Genomic DNA, 21,344 nt, shown 5'->3' on the forward strand with positions numbered 1-21,344 from the left:
GGACAGGTTTATCAACGATTTTTTCTGGACTAAGGTCATCTGTGATGGTGGCTGGAATAAACGCAGCAAAGGACACGATTATACTGTAAAAGGTTGTGTTGGGGTAATCATTGATGCCTTTACGAAAAAATTATTATATGTAGGAATAAGAAATAAATATTGTTACCTCTGCTTCAGCTCAAAGAAGGCAAACCAGAAAGTGAAAGATCATGTTTGCTTTATGAACTACAATGGTCCCTCGAAGAGCATGGAAACCGACATTCTTGTTGAAGGTTTTCGCCAAAGTGAAGCCATGCATAACCTTCAGTATTTACAATACATCGGAGATGGCGATTCTAGTGTTTTTTTACAAGCTAAGACAAAGTGTTTCATACGGATCATATATCCGAAAAGAAGAATGTGCCAATCACGTGACCAGGAACTATTCAAAAGACCTCCATAATGTTGTGAAGACAAAAAAAGGGATGCACACCAAATTTCTTTCAAATGACATAATTCTAAAGCTAACCAAAAATCTACGAGGTGCAATAAAAAAGAACTCGGCTGATGGTGGGTCTGCCGAAAATCTATGACAACTCTTACGAAGAGGCCCAGAGCATGTGTTTGGTAATCATAAACAGTGTGATTCTGGCTGTGCCAAAAAGAATGGGGTCTTAGAAACTGTGGAGAACCGCTATAATAACCTTCCGAAAACTATTTTTGAGGATGTAAAAGCTGGCGTGGAAAATATTTGTAAAAAAGCGGACTTATTAAGAAACGATGCAACGACCAATCTTGCCGAGAATTATATGTCTGTTGCAGTGAAATTCGTCGGCGGAAAACAAATAAGCCGCTCGAAACGTTGGTCATACCATGCTAGGATAAGTGGAGCAAGCCTGTCCTACTCCTTGGGCCCGAAATGGCAATCTTCTACATGGAAAAAAACATTTGGCTACAGTCCTTGCAAAATAACAAAAGAATACACGGTGAAAACTTCTAATCTTCGGAAACGGACAAAAACAAATCAGAAAAGATATTACGCAACCATGGGTGGGAGATATCAGGCCAAAAAGAAAGAGAATCAGAGTTTGCCTAAAGGCGATCAAAATTACGGACCAAATTGCAACAAGCCTGATATGAATCCAGAGGAATTTGAAATCGCAAAGGCTGATTATGTTGCAAAAAATATGAATCTGGATGGAGCCCAACTACAGGAGATCTACGTAAACACAAAGGGGCAAAATGATAACTGGATATTTGAGAGGAGCAAAAGGATTACTGCCACTTATTTTCATAGAATAGCTTCTCGCAAAAAAAATACTCCAACCGCACCCATAGTCAAGAATATCCGAATTAATTCTAATTTCAAATCTATTCCAATGCTTAGGGGAATTCAACTGGAGGATATTGCACTGACGGCGTACGAGCAGAGAGAGGGAGTATCATTAATAAAAGGAGATCAAATGGGACTACTCATTCATCCAAATATCCAGTTTCTTGGAGCTTCTCTTGATGGTCGCTTAGAAAACGGCACACCAGTTGAAGTGAAGACTGTCCATAATATTCCCAGAGGAATGACCATAAGGGAAGTGGCATCCCAAAAAGGATTGGTAAAGAACTTTTTCCTATGGTCACAAAATTCAAAATTGGAGTTAAAGAAAAATCACAAATACTATGCTCAAATTCAAGGTCAGCTAGAAATCACCAATCAAGAAGAATGTCACTTGGTGGTATATCACCATGAGCATGATGTGGAAATTTTAACTATTCCGAGATCAAAAGAGTATTTTTTGTCCATATTACCAAAGCTTCAGGAGTTTTGGAGCGATTGTTTACTTCCGGAGATATTAGACTCGCGATTGATTAGGAACATGCCACTTAGAGAGCCTGCCTTAGTCCGGGCTGCAGCAAATCGCGGAATGAAACGGACTTTGGAGCCAGAAGACAGTGGATATGAGAAAATTACTTGGTCCGACACTGAAAGTGAATATTGAAAGTGGATTTTTCATTGACATGCGAGCAGTATAGAGATTTTTTGGGGTCATAATGTATTAGTAGCAGTATTGTTAACCTTAAACTATTAGGGTTGTTTGAATAGTAGACTATTATAGGTTAACTATTAGTGTTGGTGAATAGCATATAAATATTAGTAGGTAAATTCTATTTGAGAAATTTCAGCATTCTGTCGAAGTCCAAACCATGTTGATAAATAAATTCTAATTACGTTGAGATTTAGTTGCTACTTTAGGCACTTCCAGGTAAGCTAGGACAGCTAAATTTGGCAGGCGTATCAGGGAGCGGACCAGATTAAATTGGAAATAGTCATTTTCCAGATCTGACAATCTGGAGGGGGTAGGGGCTGGTTAATTCGGAAAAATAATATTTTTTCGGGGGCCGGTAATATTTCAGAAAAATTTCGGTTAATAGAAAAATGAAATATTTTTAACTGACGAACGGGTGACGGGATCTTAACGAAATTTGATGTTTGGAAAAATGTTGCGTCTCAGAGCTCTTATTTCAAATCCCAACTGGATCCGGTGATATTGGGGGAACCTAAAATCTTGGAAAACGCTTAGAGGCGAGGGATCAGGATGAAACCTGATGGGAAAAGTAAGCACAAGTCATAGATACGCAGTTGACATAACTAGAACGGATCCGCTCTCTTTGGGGGAGTTGGGGTGGGGTGGGGTGTTAATTCTGAAAAATAGAAAAAATGCGGTATTTTTAACTTAGGAAAGAGTCATCAGACCCCGATGAAATTTGATGTTTGGAAGGATATCGTGTCTCATAGCTCTTATTTTAAATTCCGACCGGATCCGGTGACATTGGGGGAGATATGGGAGGGGGAGCCTAAAATCATGGAAAAAGCTTAGAGTGGAGGGATCGGGATGAAACCCGGTGGTAAAAATAATCGTAAGTCCTAGATATGAGATTGACATAACTGGAACGGATCTGCTCTCTTCGGGGGAGTTGGGAGGAGGATTGTTAATTCTGAAAAATTAAAAAATAAGGTATTTTCGAGTGACGAAGGAGAGATTGGATCTTATAGAAATTTGATATTTGGAAGGATATCATGTCTCAGAGCTCTTATTTTAAATCCCGACCGGATCCGGTGAAGAGGAAGTTGGGGGGGACCTAAAATCTTGGAAAATGCTTACAGTACAGGGGTCGGGATGAAACTTGGTGGTAAAACTAAGTACAAGTCCTAGAAACGGGATTGACATAACTGGAACAGATCTGTTCTGTTTGGGGGAGTTGGGGAGGGAGGGTTAATGCTAAAAAATAGAAAAAATTAGGTATTTTAACTTATGAAAGAGTGATCGTACCTTTATGAAATTTCATATTTAGAAGGACCTCGAAACTCAGATCTCTCATTTTAAATCCCTACCAGATTCAGTGTCATTAGGGGGGGGGGGCGGCATTACTGGTACGGATCCGTTCTCTTTGAGGGAGCTAGAAGGTGTTAATTTGGAAAAATTAGAAAAATTGAGGTTTTTTTAACTTAAGAATGGGTGACCAGACCTTAATAAAATTTTATAATTAGAAGAAACTCAGGTCTCAGAGCTCTTCTTTCAAATCCCGACCAGATCTTTTGACATTGAGGGGGAATTGGAGGGGGAAACTGGAAATCTTGGAAAACGCTTATAAACGGCGTAGATACGTAATTGACGTAACTGGACTGGATCCGTTTTCTTTGGGGGAGTTAGGTGGTATGGTTCAGTGTTTTGGTGAGTTTAGTGCTTCTGAACGTGCTAGGACGATAAAAATTGGTAGGCATGTCAGGTAGCTGCACTAATTGACTTGTTACAGTTATTTTCCCCGATTCGACCATCTTGAGGGCTGAAGGGAGAGGAAAAATTTGAAAAATTGAGGTATTTTTAACTTACGAGTGGGTGATCGGATCTTAATGAATTCTGATATTTAGAAGTACCTTGTATCTCAAAGCTCTTATTTTAAATCCCGACCAGCATTAAGCCTCTGATTTTCCTTTTAAAGCAATCTATTGATTCTTAGAATTTTGCTAGAGCTCATATCATATGAGCTCTTGGCTCTTCTTGACCTTGTCACAAGTGCCATTTGAGCTCTTAGCTCTTGTTTTTGATGAATAGTATATAAATATAAGTAGTTTCAAAAATTTATTAAATACTCCTAAGGGGTTTCCTTCCTCCCTTACCTGTATTTATGACCCCAGGGCAAGGGTGCCTAATGTTTATTATGTACCTTCAGGAACATATCACTTTAAATGACATTAATTTAATAAGTATATGCATTATTCGTAAAGCAAAGTATATGATTACCCCGGTTCCAAACCGGGGTAATCAGTCATTTATGAACGAGCTTATAAATCATCAACTATATGAGATGATGGGGAAAAACCAAAATATTCTAAGATACGGCACTATTAGGAATAAAATGAGATCCCGTGGAACTAAAATGGACGAATATCCTACAACTTTAGATTTAAAAAATAATGTTCGTATATTTTATAGGCCTACAATCGGCGTTTCTTTACTTTTAAGAGCCAATAATGTCTAAAATAATGTGTTTTAAAGAATAACGTTCTTTTTAAAAATAATATTCATACATTTTATAGGCCTACAATCGATGTTTCTTTACTTTTAAAGGCCAATAATGTTTAAAATAATGTGTTTTTAAGAATAATGTTCTTTTTAAAAATAATGTTCATACATTTTATAGGCCTACAATCAGTGTTTCTTTACTTTTAAAGGCCAATAATGTTTAAAATAATGTGTTTTTAAGAATAATGTTCTTTTTTAAAAATAATGTTCATACATTTTATAGGTCTACAATCAGTGTTTCTTTACTTTTAAAGGCCAATAATGTTTAAAATGATGTGTTTTTAAGAATAATATTCTTTTTAAAAATAATTTTCATACATTTTATAGGCCTACAATCAGTGTTTCTTTACTTGTAAAGCCAAACTGTTATCTGCTTTGTAACCTAACAAATTCCAATTCGTATGGTGTTAAAATGATATTGCCTCAAGGTGTTGTTGCCAATTATACATGTTTTCAACTTCCTTTTAAATCTGGTCTTAATGCTAAGGAGATGTCAACATTCTTAATGATATTCTGGCAAACCCCTCAAGGAGTGCTTAAGCCAATGAGAAAGGAGGAAATCTTGAATACTAAGAATTATTGCTAAAAATCATCTGTTATAACTACAAACTAAAAAATCTTTGGGATTATTTGTCGGTATAAGATCTACAAAACGACACAAAAATCAAGGCTATATGATTAGTACAACCCTTTTAAACAGTAAAGGAAGAATATCTTAAATGGCAAATTTTAAAGGAAACTGATGATAATAAAAAAAAAAATTCACGGCCAAAATTTTTGAAATCTTGTGGCAAATGGAGAGGCTACTTTACAATTCTCTACGTCTTCTAAAAGTAATTTTATTGCTACTTTTAAAAATTAGAGGTGTCCCCACTAATTAATTTTTTATGAAGCTCTAAAGAAAAAAAATGCAAATTTGTTCGGCCTATTCATGTCAAAGCTTTCAATGAAGCCACAGTAATTTTTTCATCAAAGAATCTGCTCGTGTCTGTTGTTAATACGCATTTCACTGCTATAGAAAAATAGCATTGGCTTCAAACCTCGGAGATCCACCTTAAATAAACTAAAACAGTGCTTTTCAAGCTCAGTACGGTACAGAAAAGTACATTTTGGGCTCATTTTCATCCTTTGACACAATCTCATTCCCCAATTTACTTTTACTTGTCGATCTCTACTCTCTAGACAAAAAAAACAAAACAAAAAACAGTGTTATGTCTGACCTTTCTAAAGTGACCAAAGCGACAACTTTCTATTTACTACTGATATCAATCTCATTAGGATATGTAAATTAATTAATTCTTGGTTCCGTCATTTAACATTATCATATTAACCTTATTTGATATTTGAATCTTAACGTTATAATATAAATGCTGTGTCTTATCCCAAAAAATCAAACAGGCCATAAGTTTTAGCTACTGATATTTCTAACTTCCAGTGCTTCCGAGTTGAAAGGTATAGCGTAACTGTGTCGGTAAGCATGTTGGAGACCTGGGACCCAAAAGGCGAGGCTACGTAAGTGTCAACTGTTGTCAATACTGGGCTTGTTGGTCATCATCAGTCCAAAGTGGCTTAGCTAAGGCTTAAACCGGAGCTACATAGACATTCCTGAACTGCCTGTTATGAAAATCAGCACTCACAATTGAGAATTTACACAAGGCACCTTTCCTTTTAAAGACAACAGTCATTTCGCTGGCTGGTGATCCACTCCATCACCCAGCACAAAGCAACATACTCGTATCATACTTCATCTTCTTGGAGCAGTTTAGCGTCACAAATACAAGACGGTTCTGAGCTCTTATTATCAGAAAAAAAAAGAATTAGGCTCCCTGAGGAATTATTTTTCACAATCTAATAACCCTAAATCCAATGAAGGCATTGCTTTCATCCCAGATTTTCTAAGCCACTGCACTCAAATTATCTGAAAAATTTAAGAACTCTGTCTAAAATGTTCGAGCGTCTTATATAATATCCACAATTTAGCCTTCACTATACATATTTTAAAGACTAAGATCAGTAATAAAAGTAAATTCTTCAGTCACTAGCATAGTAGAAGATGTACGAACATAAATAACGAAAAATTCAACATTCCTAAGAAGATTCTTGAAAGTATAAGTGAATGCATTGCCCAGGTGAACATCGAGAAAAATATCAAAGATATTTGATGGCTAGTTTAATATCAATAAGTGAAATTCTTTCGAGCTATGATTTATTATCAATTCTTTTCTCACGTTCAATCACAAGTTCGTCAAAGACAATACAGATATAAGTAGAGCCTTCATGCCACACAGCTGAGGTTTTAGCAGGCTGAAAAAAGAAGGTAAGTTTATTGCAGTGTTGTAGATTAAAATAAATTCTCAGTAATAAATACAAGTACAGGTGATTCACATATTACAGCAAAAATTTTCAAGAAATACTTTAAATATAATACATTGAATTTATAAAAATATACCTTTCACCCCCCCCCCCCCCGAATGGTCGAATCGGGGAAAACAACTTTATCAAGTCAATTCACTTACAAATTTTCACCGCCCTAGCACATCCAGAAGCACCAATCTCGCCAAAGCACTGGACAACCCCTAGCTCCCCCAAAGAGAGCGGATCCAGTTCGGTTAAGTCAATCACGTATTTACGAGATTTGTTTATTCTACCCACCAAGTTTCATCCCGATCTTTCCAATCTAAGCGTTTTCCAAGATTTCTGGTTTCCCTTTCCCATTGTCCCTCCCCCCAACTACCCCCATTGTCACTTCCTTCTAAACACCAAATTTCATTAAGATCTGGTCATCCGTTCTCAAGAAAAAATACCTCAATTTTTCGAATTTCTCCAAATTAGCCCCCCCCCAACTCCACCAAAGAGAGCGGATCCGTTCCAATTATGCCATTATTCTCCACTCTAAGCGTTTTCCAAGATTTCCGGTTTCCAAGATTTCTGTTTCCCTCCTCCAGCCCCCATGTCCCCGGATTCGATTCGAAATGAAAATGGAGCATCTGAGACATACGGTCTTTCGATGTATCACGTTTCATTAAGATCTGATCACCCATTCGCAAGATAAAGAAACCTCAATTTTCACGCTTTTCAAGATTTCCAGTTTCCCCCTCCGAATCCGCCCAGTGTCAATAGATCTGGTCGTGATTATAATAATAAGAATAAGAGCGTGATATATGAGCTCTGAAGCACAAAATCCTTCTAAATATCAAATTTAATCAAGATCTATCACCCGTTCGTAAGTTACAAATGCCTTATATTTTCTAATTCTTCTCAATTACCCCCAACTCCCTAAAAGAGAGCGGATCCGGTCTGGTTGTGTCTGTTCGTGTTGAACGTGTGCTTATTCTTCCCACCAAGTTTCATCCTGATCTCTCCACTCTCGGCGTTTTCCAAGATTTCCGCCCTCCCCCCAATTCCCCCAATGATACTGGATCCAGCTGAGAATTAAAATAAGAGATCAGAGTTACAATGTCCTTCTAAATATGAAATTTATATTAAGATCCGATCACTCCTTCGTAAGTTAAAAATAACCTACCTCATTTTTCCTGATTTTTCAGAATTAACCCTACCCCCAATTCTCCCAATGAGAGCAGATCCGTTCCGGTTATGTCAATCACGTATTTAGGATTTGTGCTTATTTTTCCCACTAAGTTTCATCCCGATCCCTCCACTCTAAGCCTTTTCCTAGATTTCTGGTCCCTCCCCTCCCCAACTCCCCCAATGACACTGGATCCAGTCAGGATTTTAAAAAAAAGATCTGAGTTACGAGGTCCTTCTAAATAAGGAATTTCATTAAAATCTGATCACTCCTTCGTAAGTTAAAAATACCTCATTTTTCTAATTTTTCAGAATTAACACTCCCCCCAACTCCCCCAAAGAGAGCGGATTCGTTTCGGTTATGTCAATCACGTATCTAGGACTTCTGCTTAGTTTTTCCACAAAGTTTCATCCCCATCCCTCCACTCTAGGCGTTTTCCAAGATTTTAGGCTTCCCCCTCCAACTCCCCCCAATGTTACCAGATCCGGTCGGGATTTAAAAGAAGAGCTCTGAGACACGATATCCTTCTAAATATTAAATTTCACTAAGATCCAATCACCCGTTCGTAAGTTAAAAATATCTAATTTTTCCAATTTTTCCGAATTAACCACCCCCCTCCCAGATGATTGAATCGGGGTAAATTGACTATTTCTAATTTAATCTAGTCTTGTCCCTGATACGCCTGCCAAATTTCATCGTCCTAGCTTATCTAGAAGTGCCTAAACTAGCAAAACCGGGAGAGACAGACCGACCGACAGACCGACAGAATTTGCGATCGCTATATGTCACTTGGGTAATACCAAGTGCCATAAAAAGCAAAAGACACTATTTCACTTAACACAAGTAAAACAAAAACACAACAATCAGAAACAGATACCAACTACTGCTGTAAAACATTGGCCCACGGGTGGGTCTTGACCGACGAATTATGTCGGTCAATTTGCGACAGAATCGCATTTTCAGTGTTGGTAACACTGTACTGGCACGTAACATACCCATTGCTTGTTCACGGTGATAAATAGAGCAAAAACTTTGCATAATTGTAGTACAGTAAACGCAATTTCAGTTTATCTGTAGCCGTAAAAATGCTCTAAAATGGGCTAGGGTACAAATAGCGAGGCAAAACTATAGCATTATACACCTGGGGCAACAAACGGCGATCAAACTTTCTAGAAAGTCATCGCCGCTTGTCTTCTCACCGAAGACAATGTGAGTCTCCTCTTGATGTCATGGACCGGAACCCGGCATGAATACATGGCAGGCCTGTATATGTTGATTCTCATTGTCGCTTGTCTTCTAACTGCAAAAAATTTCAGCTTCTTCTTGATGTCATGGCGAGACCATAGGTTTGATAAAAACCACCCTGAGAAAAATACAAATTCTTTCTTGAAGTTGTGACCTATTTAGATCAATTTTGTGGCCAGAAATATCAATGTGCCAGTTTTAAGAAAAAAACAAGGTAGCCGATCTTGAGGCCAGGCCACGGCTAACGGTACGTGGAAGGCTTGCATGCATTGATTTTCATTGCAAATATTTGGTTAAGGACCGTCACGCTACGATCTTAAAGATTTGAAATGATAAAAATTTCATCATTGAGGGCCACACTCTGAATTGAATAATATTGAATGAGTCAAAATAGTTTCATCATTCCTAAATTTTCTAAGGATGGAAGGGACATAAATCAAAGGACACAATTCAGGTCTTTCTAAATTTGATGCTTCAATCTAGGAACTTGCACAAAAAATTGTTTGTGGGAGGGGGATAATAAACAAATCAAATTTGAATAAAAAGCACCCAGAAATTCGGAATATTTAGAATTGAGGGGGGGTGAGGCCCCATCGTACATCCCTATCCCAATCATGCAGATTGAAAATCCTTGAATGGCTCTGATTTCAATGGTGTGACATATAAGCCGTTTTGGAAATACTATCGTAGCGTATTTTGATTTTGGATGCCAGACCTGCAATCAACAAATACCAAAACTCCTATTGGCTAACTTTGGTGGAAATGGAACATCGTTGGTGCAATATATACTCAGTGGTTTGTGATTTAAGACTGCCATACCCCGACTTAAGACTAGTCGAGGGGGAAAACAACTATAACTCCGTGGTTGAAAATATCCCCAGAGCCCGCGGTCCAAGGGGTGTAGGTTATGCAAGTTGCCAATTGTTAACATTTAAGGTTTTTATAGAACTGGTGGTCGTATAAAATTTTGAGGAGGCTCATTTGGTTAGAAATCGAAAATTCTAGTTTTTCTTTAAGAGTCAAACATGACTAGAAGGCAACCTTCCCCCTCCCTACGCCTTTTTCCCTAAAAAGCATCTGATCATAATTTTAAGATTATGATCATTAAGTCATATAACTATGATTCCAGGGTTGACAACCTCCTCCCCAGGGCAAGGGCTGTAAGTTATGCAAGTCACCTATTGTTAACAAATAAGGATTTTTATTAGAAAAGAGGGTATGTTGGATCCTCGGTCTCCCAAAGGCTTAAGGTATTTAATGAAATTTTAAGGAAATGTTAAGGGATGCCGAGCACAGTCAAAATACACTATACGTTTGGTGGTCGTAAAAAGAGAATATCATAAAAAACGACTAAGGGTAGTAAGTTAAAACTTTCGAGGTATCTTGTGATATTGAAGAGAGATTAGATTGGAGGGCAACCCCCCAGGACAACCACCCCGTCTTTGTCATTTTTATGTGCCCTTTCTGCTCAACACTGATCTTTGTTCAAACTAGTAAAAAGGTTTAGTAGTTATACTTCTAGGGAGGCCATGTCACCTGTAGTCCCGGAGCAAGGATTGTAAATTATGGACAAATTGGCATTTCGCCCATTGGTTACATACAGGATTTATAATTGGAAAAAAGGAGAAATATTTGGTTATGAGGGTATCCAAAAAGGCTAAGGGCATTAAGGTGAAACTTCAGAGAACGTTGAGGGGCATGTTATACTAAATCAAAAGGGACCAAATGCACCCAGTTTATCAAGGAGCTGCAATATTTTAAGAACAACTAAAGGTATTAAGTTGAAACTTTCAGAGAATGCTGAGAGGGATATTGAAAAGCGGCCAGAGACATGCCTACCCCCTCTCATGCCCTTTTTAGTTGCCCTGCCTTCAAAAAGTTTCAATAGACATCTTGTTGAAAATAGTCTAAAGCTCGAAGAACTACGACTATGGAGATGAAATAGCCCCCTCAGCTTTTGAGAAGGATGCCAAACAAAATAAAACACACTGTGCACGTTCTGATTGCCAGAAGGATATAGCATCAATATCATAGGAAAGGCCTGGGGTAAATTTTTGGGGAGGCGTTGAGGGAAATACTGAAGAGCCATCGGAGGGCAACCGACACCATTCGCCCTTTTTAGATCCTCCCTTCCTTCATCACTAATTAATCTTTTAAAAAGCGAGTTTGTTCAGTTAAACGGTTTAGTAACTATGTCTTCGGGGATACAATGCCCCCCTCCCCCTCACAGCCCCCAGGCGAAGGATTCCACTTTTCGCCTCTTCATCACATAGATTGAAGTCCTTCAAAATATTTTGGGAGGCGGGATGGGTGTAGGCCCATAGGCGTCATTTTTGGCCCTTCAAGCATGGATTGAAAATCTTGGCATGGCTCTAGTTTCTACAAGGTTATTTATCAACTATTCTATTACAGTGAATCTTTGAAGACTAATTTACGTAAGCTGTTAGCACAATTTGGGGCTCTTATCCCTGAGGCTACAATTATTTTGTCGCGTCCATAGACACGTTTTTGGGCCTTTCGATTGTTTTGATAAAAAATTGTAATCTTGAAGTTTTGACCCAATGCGAAGGGGGGGGGGGGGCAATAGCACATTGAACAATTAAGTGCCTCTCCCAAGGTTCTGTTAAAATATGTTCTACATGATAAGGCCGAGGGAAAAAATGGGAGAAACACATAGCTCTTCAACAAATTGAAACAAATTTCCATATAAAGTATTCTATATTTCCTATAGAAGAAAAAGTCATTTTTCCTTCATCCATACCACCCCCACTGCCCTTCTGCTTTAACCGAGCAGGGGGCCTTTTTTGTTGACAATTCTTCGACCATATCCATTGATAAAAGACTTGACTTTTTCTTCTCTCAAACCTTTTATCCAGTCTTACTTTTGGATGTGCGTGTCAAATTTGTAAATTCAAAGGTTACAAAATACTTCCTACTGCTCTTCAAAGTAATCCCTCTTAAACATAATTAAATAAAAAAAAACAAGTTTTTTTGTAAAACTGAAAGTAAGGAACGACATTAAAACTTAAAACGAACAGAAATTATTCTGTATATGAAAGAGGCTGTCCCCTCCTCATCGCCCCGCTTTTAACGCTAAAGTTTTTTATTGTTTTAAGAAGTGGGGTTGTGAGAAAGTCAAACTTTAGCGTAAAGAGCGGGGCGTTGAGGAGGGGACAGCCCCTTTCATATACAGAAATAATTTCTGTTCGTTTTAAGTTTTAATGTCATTCCTTACTTTCAGTTAAAAAACTTGATTTATTTATTAAGATTAAGATTCTATGACCGTTAGGGGGTGTTTCCTCCTTTTTTCGAAAATAAGGCGAATCTTCTCAGGCTCGTAACTTTTGATGGTTAAAAATAAACTTGGTGAAACGATATATATTTAAAGGTTCTTGTTAAAGTTGATAATACGAGATGCCCATTATCAAAGAGCGACATTAAAACTAAGAAAGAACAGGAGTAACCTATCTTTGAGAGGGATTTGGCACAGTTTATCCAGGATCATCTTGAAACTTCATCATTTGATCACAGAAGCAAGATATTCCGGCCCACAGAGCTTGTCAGGATCAAAAACCATGAGGGATTAAGCCTATTTTGGGACCAAAATCCGAAAAACATAAAAACATTGCAAGTTGAAGCTGAATAATTTGGTTTGATATTAGAACAAGGTAAAAATCGTGCTGAGTAGTCATTTATGTGGAGGGGATAAAGTATTTTTGTCCCAATCTTGACTAGTCTTCTATGTTCTCTGAAAAATATATAGCTTTACACAGAGCCTAACTAAAGAAAAGACCCCCCCCCCTACTAGGAGACAACTGGGAGCGCAATGCTGAATCTTTGAGAAAAAGTATAACAAACGCATTATTAATTTAGAATTTCATGTTAAAAATAACGTTGGATGTCTTCCAACAATTATTCTACACGTATTCATGCTCGAATTATCCTTTACTTAATCGTGAAGAGACAGGGTAAACAATTATCTGACCAAAGCAGCATAAAAACCCCAAACAATCCTGGTGAATATAATCAATAGGCGGCATAGTTAATTCAAGGTAATAATTCTATTATCACCTCCCTAACATTGTACTTTAATGATTCCCATGTCAATAAATGAACTGAAACCGGAAGCCACAAGATTAATCACTTTATAAGATCATTGTAGAGAAGCATCAGTAAAATAGAAAATATTATCATAGAAAGTTACAGTCCGGAAAAGTGTAATCATATCATAAACTAAGTCAAAACAAGTCTAGCTTGCCAAACAAAAGTATTGCTTGTATTAAAAATCAAAAGACGACAAAATTGATTAGGAATGAAAATACATAAAAGTCTCATTAAAACACGCTTTTTTTGCTTCATTTGAGGTAATAATTTTCTCCTACCCGAACAACTTGAAACCTTTTCAAGACTAAAGAGAAAAGCGTGTTCTCATGACATAAAACTCGTAAACACTTCCCGAAAATCATGTGTGTTCAAATTGAAGCATATGTCATCGTAAAGATCATACCACATTTATAAAATGTGACACCCATCCACACCTTCATTTTTATTTATGTGTATTCAGAGATGAAAATGTTTTTTAAAGATTTATTTACGCAGTTTTCTTTCAAAATAACATCAAAACACGAATAAACCTAGAACTTAAACTTCCAAGAGTTTATTTTCCACATAGTATATTTGTAAAGATTAGCTTAGTTAGTCTAATATATAATGCATAGTCGTCATGCCATGGTCTTTACGTCATGCCATCATTAAATAAATAAAGTTTTTTTTAACTGAAAGTAAGGAGCGACATTAAAACTTAAAACGAATAGAAATTATTCCATATACGAAAGGGGCTATCCCCTCCTCAACGCCTCGCTTTTTACGCTAAAGTTTGACTCTTTGTCACAACTCTACTTTTTAAACAAATAAAAACTTTAGCGTAAACTTTTCTCAGGCTTGTAACTTTTGATGGGTAGAACTAAACTTGATGAAACTTTTATATTTAAAATCAGCATAAAATTACGATTCTTTTAATGTGTCTATTGGTATCAAAACCCCATTTTTATAGAGTTCCGGTTACTCTTGAGCCGGATCGTTCCTTACTTAACGGTTCTTATTTTAACCAGGTTAGACATGATCATCTTTCTACTAAAAAAGAAAGAAGGGGCATGGGATCCAATGACCTCACTTAGGATCCTTCAACGACACAGATAAAAAAAAATCCTCGTATTTTGGTCCAGGTTCTTTTATTTTTTACAATAATTACAACACAAACGTGACCTACTCCCGGCAGAGAGCATAGCACGAATGGCACGGGAGTTATAAATGAAAACAACAACTTTTTTCAAAATAAGAAAAACAATAGTACTCACTAGTGCAAACTCACAATCAAACAACAACCATATAAAAGGAAAAAATCGACAACTTTAGAACTAACAAGAGGGGCGAACCCGTTAAAATCATAATATAAAACATTAATATTCACTTATCAAAAACCCTTTAAATGTCTTTTTTATGCTACTCGAAGATAATCCCTTAATATTATTTTTATATTTATTATAATTTGTTATCGAACTATACCTCAAAGAAAATCGCGATCACTCACATCTGACAGGAGGCCGGTGAAATAGTGAATTTTGTCAAATAGTAGGGGTGACAAGATTCCAGGAGAATCGTATGACTCTGATTTTAACACGCTGTAGTATGTCAATCATCCGTATGTACTATTAGCGTAATTTCAGCCATTATCCCTAAGGCTGAACTTGTCAAGACTCCTTTGAAGTGTATATTAGACAATTTGACCGTTCTAATTACTGGTTTGACCCTTAAAAAGGATAATAAAGCTTGGAATCTGGCATCAAACAAGCCCTTCCCAAGCTTTCATCTGCCTTCATCTGATGACTGCACTACTATCCTGTGTGTACAAAGGGCGTCTCAGTAATGGATATCTCAGTAAGATCATCAAACATGACCACTTGATTCATCCTTTTTTCTTTCAGCTTTGCCAAGGGAAATGTGACTTCTTTAGTATGTAGAATGAAGCGATAAATTTTAAATTGAGCTCACCTTCCCACCCGCCGCAAAAAAAGAAACATAATGCCTTACAGACTTGCGAGACCAGTGTTTATTTTTGAATTCATTGTCTGCAGATCTCCAGGGTTCAATACCGGAGCAGAAAGGTTGGACAACAAGCTTGCTTCTTTTCCCTGTAAAAAAAAGATCCAGCAACTGAAACGTCGATCCGACGCCCTATGCGCCAGCAGTGGCTCTGGTGGATCTTTATTCTTTTTTATCCTTAGAGCACCCAAGGGATGATTGAGGGGGTGAGGGAGACTCCGAACATTTTCTCCACAGAATCGTTGTAAATTTTCAAATGTTAGGGTCTTGTTTTCAAACTTTCAAAGGTCTTCTAAGAGACGAGGGGCGATTGCTCAATCTACCCCTGTCGGGCACCCATGCAAAGCTGCATTAAACAATTATAAATGTTTACCTTTTAATTAACATTTAAGTAATATAAAGTCTGTAGATAATTGGACTTTAATTAAATTATTACGTACATAAAGAAACAAGAATATAGTAAATGCTTAAAAAAAAGTAATAAAGAAGCAAGTATTGTCCGAATAAAATCTTGCAATCTTTTGCCGTTGTTGACTTATTTGTTTTAATAAAGACAGGAAAAAAAAAAGCGTCTTTATCGAAAATTGTGAATAATTTGCTATTAGTTTATTGGCTCCTCCTCGCCAGTCCATCTTTTCACTCTTTCACTTTGACAAAAGTCTATATTATTAATAAAAACAAAAACAAAAAGTATATCCTTTTATACAGCAATGATAAAAATGATCAGAACAATAAATACATCTTGGATAATTCAAAATACACCAAGTCAAACTGATGAATCAACAAGGACTACGATTCATTCCATACCTATTTTTTTTCGTCTTCTTCTGAAATACTATATAAGCAATAAGAAGTGTGATTATCAAAGAACAGTTTTAGAATGAACAGAGATGAAGAAAACTTACAAAACCAGAACCATCCAAGACAGCCTCAACCACTCCAGCTGCAAAAGTTGCAGGGTTAAAGTTACCTTTGTCTTTTGGAACTGAGATGTATCTGTTGACTAAAGGCTCCTTTTCTATTAGATAATATTCTCTCTCATTAGAGCCAGAATGTTCAAGTTTGTCAGCTTCCTTTCCGAAAAGATTCTAAAAGACAGAAAACAGATAGGAAATTTGGAGCTTCAATCGTATCAATCGTAATTGTTACTTAAATGACGGAATATATAATAATTATCACAAAGCTCTGAATCAATTATTAAGAAAAATAAAAAGAAAAATTTGCTTGCGGAAGCATCGGGATGTCCGGCAAAAAATGGCGCATGATTAAGGAAATACTTCAGCAGCAACCGAAAACAATCCCATTTGAAATTGTAAACCAAGACAGTGAAATGCCAATATGTACTGATGGTGCCTCGGAAATATTCACAAATTACCTTTCAGTGGTAGGAAAGCGTGTTACTGAAGGAATCTGTCCGATGTTACAGGATCCAACCATTTTTAATTACCTTAGTAATTTTGAACCTCAGGTGGCAATGTGTTTAGCACCTGTATCACTAAGTGAGGTGAAGCGGTTATCTAAGAAATGAAAAATAATGCCTCGGGTAGTGATGTCATATCGTTGAGAGTGGTTGTATCTATTCGGCCACTAATCCTGAAGCCATTTTTGTCCTTAATTAATTGTGCATTAAAAGAAGGTTTCCCGTCATTTTTTAAAGTTGCTCATCTGACTCCTGTCACAAGGGTGGAGAGGGAAATTATACACCGATTTCTATTCTTCCGGTGCTATCACGTGTTTTAGAGGAGTGCTTTGCTGCCCGTCTTTATGCAGATTTAGAGCGTTGTAATATGTTACATCCTGCCCGATTCGGATTTGGGCATGGTTAAACGACAGAACAAGCTGTTGCCTATTTAAGCAGCGTAGTCAGTCAAGTGCTGGATGAAGAATACTGAGTTTTAGTCATATTTTTGTATATAACTAAAGCTTTTAAACACAGTAGTTCATGATCTGCTGCTATTAAAGTTAGGCTTTTATAGCATGAGAGGAGTTTCTGCATGTATTCATGAGGACAGCTATAGTATGTTCAGATTGATTCAAAGCGTTCATTAAACTTTCCTATAACATGTGGAGTTCCACAAGGCTGTTGGACCGTTATTAATATTAATTTTTGTGCATGACCTTATTTAAACTAGGTCAAATATCAAAAATAATTTCAGTGAATTATTCCATGATTCTCAAGAAGTGACACCGATGTTCACTGATGACATATCGCTTGTTTGTCTGGCAAGAACTGAGAAGAGATTACTTGAGTTATACAAACAATCGTTAGACAGAGTTTCAACTTGGATGCGTGTAAATAAACTTCAACTTCACCTGGCTAAGGGTAGTTTTATTATATTCCCGAGAAGAGCTATATATTATCAATGGATTTTACGATTAAAATATAGTTAAGGTGAGATTGAAAGGAAGTCTTATGTCATGCACTTGGGTATTACACTTGGTGAAACTGTCACCGAGAATATGTCAATAATTTTTACCACGGAACATTGGAATACTTAGAAAACTCACACATTTTGTACCAGATTCCATTTTAAGGTTGTTGTGTTTCTCTATAATACATCCGTGTATTTTATATTGTTCTCCGATATGGTTAGGGGCATCTCCATTACAAGTGAATCCAATTCGAGTTCTCCAAGACAATAAGATCCGTTTCCTGTGCAATAATTCTAATAGTGAATCTGTGAGACTGGAATATGGAAGGCAAAAATTTTTGGAAGGCTGGCTTACGGGATTTTTATCATCTGCTGTTTATGTTAAAGTATAATAATAATAATTTACCTTTACGCTTCCCAGGTATGTTTCAGGTTAAGTCTAATTGCCACAATTCTAATACTCAACAAGAAACGCGCTTTCTGATCGACTACCACGTGTAAGTTCTCCTTTATTTATCGAGGAATAAAATTATAAAATAGTAATGATAAGACAATTAATGACATAAAACGTTTGGAGAATTTAGAAATAAAGTTAAGGAAAAAATGCATTCTAACTATGGGTTTTAAGTTATGATTTGTCAGTTTTACTAATATTATTATTTTATTTTTTTCTATTTTTGTTTCTATTGTTGTTTGAGCTGCATGAAGAAGCATCTAGGAAATAAATAGTAAAAAGGAGAATTCAACAATTTTAGTCAATTTAGATTTTTATTGTTACATGTTACCTTTTCATACTGGCTCCAATCGTTTTCTCATGGTTTACATATTAGCCATATTTATTCTGGCTAATGATTAGCCAGATTTATTCCTGGTGCTCTTTTCTGTATAGCCAACTTTTTATTACTCTACTGCACTAACGTACATTTTTTCTAAACTTCAACATATGAAACCTGTATTTTAAAAGGTTTTACGATTTTTTATTGCTAAGATACAATTAGTTCATGTACACCCCCTTATATTTCTTCGACGACTATGATAGTGTATGTCTGTCTATCATACAATCACATTATGGCTGCTCCTCGTTTGAATTTGTTGCTGCTATACTGTCAAAGAGCTCAAAAGTTGAATTGTGAGCTTTTTCACAAAGTTATAGTATTGTCCCAGCGGTCACTAATGAATAGAAAGCTATTGGTACAATTACTATTTCTATCAACATTTTTGGCTTTTGGATAAATCTTCTTTTTTTGAATTTGTTGACTGACTTTTAAACCAAGATCTCACTTCTGATTACTGGGTCAAAGTATAAACAGTATTTTGTCTTATTTAAAATGAAATTAGACAAACAAAAGCATCCTTTACAAACAAAAAGTGAAGAAAAAAGAGATTATTCCAGTTTCGAAAGAGAATGTATAGAACAATGAGGTTCCAATGGAAAAGAGAGGCAGAGCCCTCCACTTTCTTCAAGGAATAACAGAAAAAAGTGGGACAGTTTTGAACCTAGGCACATGCTCTCACCCTTTGATTTTTTTTTTTTTTAAATTGCAAGAACGACTCGAAAAATCAAGGTTTAAGTAGACACGGTTTCAAATTACAGTTTAGTTCTCCTGATTATTTCATAACTTAGTTTTAGTTTTTAACACTTATGAAAAAAGAGTAGAAAAGAATTTACTTCAACATGCACAACATTTACCATAAATATACTCTTAAAACAGTACGTCCTCAACGAATTCAAATTCTCACCTTTCGTAAATCAATAGCGAAGAGAAACACAGTTTTTGACTCAAGAAAGTTTTTGCACTTAAATAATTACTGAGACCAAATCGACTAAGCACGACAAAACAAGAAAATGCAACGAAGACTGCACTAAGGAGCTATCTCTCGCTCTCTCTTTTACTTTTTTTAAAGTAACAATAAATACATTATAATTATATTTAAACTTGAATTCAGCAACTTAGGCTCCATATCAAGTTCAGTTTTATCTCTCAGTGTAATCAATACATTAATAAATTACCACCTCTAAGCACACAAGGACGCCAACACGTGGTTTAATGACGGATAATCGGTCATACTGAAATATTTCGGACAGGCTGACATTGACAATAAGCTTTTTTCACTGAATAGTCATTTTGATGTCAATTTTACAACACGTCATTCCTTACGAACAAGTGTTTGCAAATTCATTTTGTAGAAAAAATTGTAATTTAAAAAGGTGATAGCCTATCTTACCTTCCAGAATATTGATTTGATAAATAATAAAACCTGTAGCAATTTAGTTTCTCTTTTTGACCCTTTCTCTCTGTACCAGACAACATCCAGCATTTTCTGTCCAACATGATACCCAAGTTTGGATAATCTGCAAAAGTATAAAAGCCGAGGCTGGACACAATAATAATATAGAAAAAAAACCATTACAATCTAGGATAAGTATCATTAACAGATTGATATTTTTTTCTTTAGACCTCTGGAAACTTCAATGAAAAATACAAGAGTAAGTTGACTGCAGAGACTGTTTTATATAAACACTGCAAATGCAATGAAAGAAGATAACAATAACAACCATTTCGATGCAAAAGTTTTGTCTTTAGTTTTTGCTTCCTTTCAAGTATGTAGAATCCGTTTAATTACATTTCAGCATAATATTACTCCAGGGGCTCTGAATTCTTTTTGTCTCTCCATCTACTTACATTTTTTAATGATGAAATATTTATCAACTATTTGCCTTATACTTGGTTACTGAAGTGGAAAAATTGTGAAAATATAGATCGCCTTCTTCTCTTATGTAGGGACTAGATCGTAACGGCCAGAATACGATTAAATACATACACACATAATTAGGAGGGAGTCTATTATGTGGTGGGTGGGTGGTAGGATTGAAAATTATCTAAGAAGTAAAAACATGCCCAATATGTGAGATTTCTTCCAGAAATTTAACTCTTGGAAGTAGGTAGACAACTACGCAAAAGTGTACACAAATTAATGAAGCCTCAAATAAATCAACGCTGCCAAATGAAGCTTAAAAAATAGTTGCCTATAATACCCGTCTATTCTATACGGACTACCATTATGTTTTGATATCACTAAGCTACCGCGGAGCCTTACAACTTTGAGACCAGCAAAAGCTATATAAATATCTTTCCAACAGTTATAAATCGATTGGCTATTTCAGAACTTTCCCTCGATAGATGTGCCGCTTTTTTGAAGTGTTATCTCTTCCGTTACTTCAATAGGACACAAGGAATTTCAATTTCAATCCAAAGGAGTTGTTCAGGTTTTCCACGACTAGCAGTTTGATATGATCCCTATTAAATAATAAAAAAACAAAGAAAAGCAAGAAATAAAAACATGTATCTGTGACCAAACTAGAAAAAAAATACGAACATTCGTATTTTCATAGGTAGGGGTTTAAATCACTGCTTTCGAGTACTCAGATATGCTGAATTTGATAGTAAAACTTCCAAGAGCATGCCCCTTGTTGGTCTATTTACCCATTTCTCGACATGTATCCAACATTCCGTATCTGGAATGTTGGATACATGTTGG

General features: G+C 36.3%; 1 protein-coding gene across 7 annotated transcripts in view; it reads right to left on the minus strand.

The window, feature by feature from the left end:
• Window positions 1–6,748: 6,748 nt before the first annotated feature.
• Window positions 6,749–21,344, minus strand: part of LOC136039495 (trafficking protein particle complex subunit 5-like) — a 29,659-nt gene continuing 15,063 nt past the window's right edge. For all 7 annotated transcript variants that reach the window (XM_065723315.1, XM_065723332.1, XM_065723324.1 and 4 more), the window contains exons 3-5: window positions 20,031–20,157; window positions 16,338–16,520; window positions 6,749–6,863 (exon numbers count right to left, since the gene is read on the minus strand). In XM_065723315.1, the coding sequence (XP_065579387.1) occupies window positions 6,759–6,863; window positions 16,338–16,520; window positions 20,031–20,157 (415 nt within the window). In that variant the 3' untranslated portion in view covers window positions 6,749–6,758. The remainder of the gene's footprint in view (window positions 6,864–16,337; window positions 16,521–20,030; window positions 20,158–21,344) is intronic.

The sequence above is a fragment of the Artemia franciscana genome, chromosome 2 (assembly GCF_032884065.1).
Source record: "Artemia franciscana chromosome 2, ASM3288406v1, whole genome shotgun sequence".
Classification (NCBI taxonomy): Eukaryota; Metazoa; Arthropoda; class Branchiopoda; order Anostraca; family Artemiidae; genus Artemia; species Artemia franciscana.